The sequence below is a fragment of the Bactrocera tryoni genome, chromosome 5 (assembly GCF_016617805.1).
Source record: "Bactrocera tryoni isolate S06 chromosome 5, CSIRO_BtryS06_freeze2, whole genome shotgun sequence".
Taxonomy (NCBI): domain Eukaryota; kingdom Metazoa; phylum Arthropoda; class Insecta; order Diptera; family Tephritidae; genus Bactrocera; species Bactrocera tryoni.
The window spans coordinates 13,278,568-13,285,102 of NC_052503.1; the positions used below are offsets into that span (position 1 = coordinate 13,278,568).

Genomic DNA, 6,535 nt, shown 5'->3' on the forward strand with positions numbered 1-6,535 from the left:
AAAATGGTCGAGCCAAATTTTTAGTATCCGAGATAAGTTTGGCTAATGAGCCGGGCATATATCAATTTTGTCTTTTGCTATACCAGACATGGTTCAGTTACGAAGACCATAAGCAGTAGTCATCCTTTAAGATGCCTGCGCTTGACATGAATTACAATAGACTCTGTGGCCACACTATCGATAACTTTTCGAGATAATTTTTTTTCAAAATTCCAAAGATGTCTAAGCTCGAAATGATGAATACTTTATTAGAATTTAAATTTTCATATTTCGTTGATCTCCAAACTCTGCGTTAGTGATAATAATAAGTAAAAAGTGAGATATAAATTCGTTTATTGAACCTCTCTGATGTGATGTTGTTTACTCAAACGTTCACTAATTTAATAGAGCTATTTAAGTATGATTTTTTTAAATCACTTAAAAAAACAAAATTGTTTTTGCTTAAACTTCAATCCATAATATTTTATTCAACAACAAATTTTCAACAACTAAAAAGTGAAATCAACACTTATATGTATGTATGGGAATATGTGAATTATGTATAACGGTATGAGTTATAGAATTTCTAAAGAAACTATTTACCAACCCCAGTGGGTACCGAAACCATCGAAGCTCATGTGGGAGGCAGTCTCAGCTGGAGAGTACTGGACGGTTTGACTGGCACCATAACCGGAAACACCGGGAGCATTGTGAGTATAAGTGGTGGCAGCGGAGCCTTGGTTGTAGTTGGTGGCAACTGGAGCGGCATGATGGTACACTGGAACTGGAGCTGGAGCGGCGTATGCAACAGTCTTGGCCACAGCGGGAGCGGCATAAGTCACAGTTTTGGCAACGGGCACTTCATGATGATACACTGGAGCTGGGGCGGCATAACTGACGGTCTTGGCAACTGCTGGAGCGGCATAAGCAACAGTCTTGGCTACTGGAACGGAATGAGTGTAGACGGCTGCTGGAGCTGGAGCGGCGTAAACAGTCTTGGTGACGGCAGGTGCGGCATATGCCACAGTCTTGGCCACGGCGGGCTGGTAGACATTGTTGCTGACACGTGTGTCCGACTTGTGTACACTGGAGTAGGGAGTCTGAACGGTCTTCGAGTACTGCGAGACGGTGCCGTCGAAGGTACGTACGACATTCTGGTGGCTGGAGGCAACGGCATCCACAGCAGGGTTGGCGACATGAGCGTAGGCTACCGGTTGCAGGACACCAGCGCTGGCGACGGCCAATAATGCGGAGAGCACGACGAATTTGAAAGCCATTTTTGTGAATTTACTATTTGTTTCTTTGCTTTTGATTGAAATTGAAATTGAGTTGAGAAGCTGCTTTGTTGTGCTTGCTTTGGATTGATCGATCGTTGAATGATACTTTTTCGGTCGCAGCTTACGGTATTTATATGATCATGTAGTGGATGCGAAGAGTGTGTGTGTGCTTGTGTGAGTGTGAGTAAGTGCGAAAACCCTCAGTGTTGTTTGTGTCATACAACAAGTTAATGTGTATGGTTTTTGCACTCGTTTTTATTTTTATCTATAATAATTTTCAAATACTGTTAATTAGGTAACGGTATTATAACGAAACAACGTGCCTTTGCTTGAAAAGGGTAGGCGGCAAATAGATTTTTAAAGACATAATTTTAAACGGCTTAAAAAATATATGTTAGCAACTTGACCAACATAGAATTTTCTAGAAAAGTTAGGGCTAATTACCAAGGAGATGGATTAATCAGTTAACAGTTAGAAAATTTTAGACCTCCTCAAAGCCACATTAATTTTTAACAGTGTTTCAGTTTCTGGTCCCAAAATCTATCTAATTCGAGCATATTATTTAGAAAAAATGATCGAGTGAAGGTCGATTATAGGAAAAAAATATCCTATAATAGTGGATATAGTGGATCCATACCCATTTATATTTATTAAATCAGCATAACAGGACGGTAACAGGAGGAAAGTCTATGTTAGAAAGGTGGGTGGGAATGTAGCCCCACTGGCTGTGCCATTTTGATGCACTTGTCGTAGACCCTTTTATTATTGCTATCACGTTTCACCTTCTCGTCCAAACCATTTTGTGGTTTCTATGAAGCTACTAAGTGGAAAACTTTTCCTTATTCCCCACTAGTTCGCAGCCTGGACAGATGTTATTGTAGGGCATACCCATTTTGGACGCATCTTCTTCAAATGGTCAATGCCCTGTTATGGTAGCGGTTAGACTGAAGATATTTTTGGACCCATTTAATAAGTCGTTAGTTCTTTTCTTGTCATATTTTGGCCATATTTGTTTAGTTATATTGCATTTTGTTCTACTTTTCCAACTGTTTTTCGCTAACTGTTGAAATTGCATATTGAGGGGACCCAGATCAAGTCTAGAGGAGCTTGTCTTCTAGTGAGCTCAGTGCTTTATTACAGTTAACGACTATGCTGGAATTAGTGATGGGCGACGACAGGGCAAGGAGGGCCGTCTGGCTATCCGTCTCGTAGTTATTCAATAGAGTTTCGCAAGCCTTCTCTATGCCCAGTACTTCCGTTGGAAGATACTAGAGTTCGGTAGACGGATAGAGAGAGAAAAGTCTGTGTTACCGAACAATATTCCATCCCGTTCAAGTAAAGTTTGAACTGGTTTGGCTGCGTTTTTAGACGGTTTAATTTAAAGGAATAGTTTGAAGGTTGCCACCTATTAATAAATTTTAAATTAACGAAAGTCTAACTTAATGAGTTAAAGAAAACACTTAATGGACACTAAAATACAGATATGTTCAAAATTAAATAGTTTTATAATTTGTTTTTACACAATAACTTTGTCAGACCTTAATATTGAAAAGAGCTCAAAATATAAATTTTTTGACCAAGTTTGCCACCTGCTTTAAAAAATTTATGAATATCAAGTTAAAGAGCTTTAAGCAGACTGAAGTTGAAAGTAGTAATGAGGTCAGATAACCACATAATACTTTTGCCAGACTGAAATCAATGAAATCCATAATTTAAAATTTTTATGGGAGCTGCCACCTGGTTAAAAAAATTTATTTTCTAAAATTTAATGATAACATTATGTGTATCGAGATCAAGAGTTTTAGAAATGTTACAGCTGAAAGTACTTTTAAAAGGGGCTGACTTTTAAAAGGGGTTGCCCCCTGTTTAAAATTTTTTGTAAAATTTAACTCATAAAATAAAAGAAATGATACAAATATAAGTAGCACAAACACTTTTGTTTGAAAATAGCATTTATACTATAAAGGTACTTTGAAGGTGAGCCGGAAGAAGTGCGTCTGTCCGATTGCGATTAGACACAGAATAGATTATTGAATAGCCAAAAGTAATCATTTAACATTGAAGCCAAGCAGATAATCATTAACGCTGTTTTTAACCTCCTCCTCTCTTACATGCTCAGCGTTGCTCTAACGGTCAAATGTCACACCCAGAAGCCTTACGACAACTGTCTTCTGCTCATTGAAGATTTCAAATGCATCAAATTAGCCGCTTCCCTTGTCACTGGCAGATTTACAATTAGCAATTAGCAATAGCAATTGTTTAATACGGTGTGAGCAGTGGTATGAACACACACACACGCAAACACACCGACATACAGCTGGTGTTGCAGGCGACAATTACTCAATAATTCATTAGATTTTCATGCAACGCATTTAATTTCATGCAATTTCCAGCTCACATTTCCCGCTGTTCGCCGCTCGCACTCTCAGCTCCCCGCACAGATATGAGTGACATTGTGGTAAGTCCACAGCGTATTTGCCACACGATGCGGCAGCAAAGAACATTATCGAGCAACAACTAAAACAGATTTTAATTACAAAATTTGCACTTTACTGCCATATTGTTGTTGTGATGTTGCATTGGTGGACTTTTTTGTTATTGTTGTTGTTGTTTCTGATTTTGTGTTGTTGTTTTTGTTGTTATTGTTGCTGTTTTTCTCATCGTAGTTGTTGTTAAGCTTCATGTCACAACATATGCAATTGGAACGCTTGTAATGCTTGAGCAGTTGAACATTTGTTGCATACAACACTGCTGCCAGTTGCATTAATTTGCTGCCGGTTACTGTTGTTGTTGTTTGTGTTGTCGAAATTGCCAAACAAAATGTTCGTGTTTTAAATTGCATTTGTTGCGTAAACGACTTCAGCTGGGCGACCTTCAAATGCCGACTCGGCAATTCTACGCACAAACCGTTAGATTTTGCTTGTTTGTATGTGTGTAAGTGTTTATATGTATGTGTATTCCACTGCAGTTAACACAGAATGCAAACGTTTGCGATTTGTTGTCGAGTGAAAGCCAAAAAAGCTGACTTTTAGAGCCCATATTTACACGTGTGTGCTTGTATGTGTGCGGTTATACACATACACACATACATATACGCATGAGGGCCAGGCATCGTCTGCAAAAGTTGCAACATTGCATGTCAGAATGCAATTTGGTGACTATAAATAGCTTTGCACCACACACCGTGCACCCCATCAGCAACAACAACAAACACACCAGCTACTTGCAAGCCATCGTGCATTTGGCGCCATTCATCGCTGTTTGTCGGCATGGTCGGCATTGCCGGGGCGTATAATTAAATTATGAAAGGGACATAAGACGCATAATAAGTCATAAATCAAATTTACCTACCCCTGGGGACAGTTTGGATGCAGACAGCGTACACAAATATATTTAGACAGATAAACACTCGAGCAGATGAGATGGATGAGATCGGGAAACAGTATGGGCAATTATATTAGTGGTGTGATGGTTGTTGGGCAAACATATGCAGGCGGTTTGGATGTACATATGTGAGCGAGTATCCGTGTGTCTGCGTGTTTGCATGTGTTAGTGCACTGAGTGAGCATATGCAATTGCAAGTGAGCCGATGGCAAGACACGTCTGTGCAAGTTGTAGGTTTGGAAATGCTTTGGCAGGAGGGGGGAGAGGGAAGGAATCGGGAATTTTCGTCGTCGGAGGCACCGCATATGACAGCTGAGCTGTTAACCAGCAAAGCCAAAGCAGTTAGGCCGGCCAATGGACAATACTTTGGCGTGGTTGCGACATTCAAGTGTGTGGCAAAGAAAATATGCTGACTTTGACATGTGAAAGGACATCAGGGAGTTGTTCTGTTAATGTGAAAGAGTTGTATGGGTTTGTGTCTCAGTTTTTCATATGAAATACAATGCGAATAATTATTGACAAATATGTCTACATTGTCTTTATAATGATCGATGTTTTAACTACAAGTGCTTAGGAGGTATCCAGCTTTTTTAAGTCAAGAAAGGAGTTTTGATTAAAAAAAACTTGAGAGTAGTGTGTCATGCTGGGAATGAGCTGAATTTGATCGTCTTTCATTATTATTATTGAAATAATGACAATAATCTGGTCAAGATTACTCCTTAGAAGCTTAAATAAATATATCAACTCCTACTAATTACAACTGAAATCCTACTTAGAAATATAAATATTTATTATATCTAAGTCGTAACTAAATAAGATCTGTAGAATTATTCACATACTTGTCTAACTCGAAGTTAGTTGGAAAATATCCAGGATGTCTAAAAAATACTCCTCTGCCTGAACGATATTTTCAGTGATGAAAATGAAGGCAAATTCTCAAACCCGAATCTCAACTGTTGTCTCTGTCCTCTTTCTTAATGCTAGGGCCATTTCCTTCGAGAAGATAAAGGATCTATAATACTATGTAATATATAGTATATTCGTTAGACGGAACTATAATTCTCCGCAACGTATTCTATTTCTCTTCGCACAACATACACAAAGCATGAGTTCCTCTGTATGACCAATATTTTAGTCACTTCGAAGTCAAATTCTCTTGATTCTTGCCTATTTCATCAACCCTCTATCGGTTCCACCACAACAACGTCTATTCTTCTTAATTTGGACGAGATGACCTAGCCAGCGTAGCCACTGTCCCTTGATTCGCTGAACTATGTCAATGTCGCCGCATATCTCGTTCTCGTTGCAAATGCGCAAAGGACCATAAAACTCGTAAAGCCCACTAATTGGATGTTGTGAGAGTCCATGCCTCTGCACCATATAGCAGGATGTGCATAATGAGTGACTTATAGCGTTTGGGGGAAGATGGTACCTTCTCTACTCAACTCTCAGAAAAATATTGAAGAAGTCGCACGATAGCGAGTCGCCTTGTCTGAAACCTCGTTTGCTGTCGAACGGTTCGGAGAGGTCCTTCTCGACCCTGACGGAGCGTTTGGTTTTACTCAAAGTCAGTCCAAATTCAGACATCGCGGCATAAAGTCAGCTCCTTTTATGCCTTTAAAAGCATCGAGTGGTGATATATGTCAATCGCCTTTTCACGGGTCTTTTACAAGATTTGGCGCTTTCCAGGCCTAAGGCCACCCTTTTTGTGGATTGGGCAGAGCACACTTAAATTGCAATCGTCGCTCATGCTTTCGTCCGACCATTATCTACAAAGAAGCTGATGCATGCTCAGTTCTTCGCCGCCGTATTTGAATATCTCAGCCAGCAATCCATCGTCCTCCGCCACTTTATTGTTCCTTAGAGAGTTCATTGCGAAAACGTCTATTGGTTAT

General features: G+C 39.6%; 1 protein-coding gene across 1 annotated transcript; it reads right to left on the minus strand.

The window, feature by feature from the left end:
* Positions 1–578: 578 nt before the first annotated feature.
* On the minus strand, positions 579–1,256 carry LOC120778577 (cuticle protein 76-like). Its single transcript, XM_040110440.1, has one exon. It carries the CDS (start codon positions 1,254–1,256, stop codon positions 579–581), a length of 678 nt encoding a protein of 225 aa, XP_039966374.1.
* Positions 1,257–6,535: the final 5,279 nt, after the last annotated feature.

Coding starts and splice junctions, on each gene's coding strand:
- LOC120778577 (XM_040110440.1), bottom strand. CDS start 1,256: ATGGCTTTCAAATTCGTCGTGCTCTCCGCATTATTGGCCGTCGCCAGC.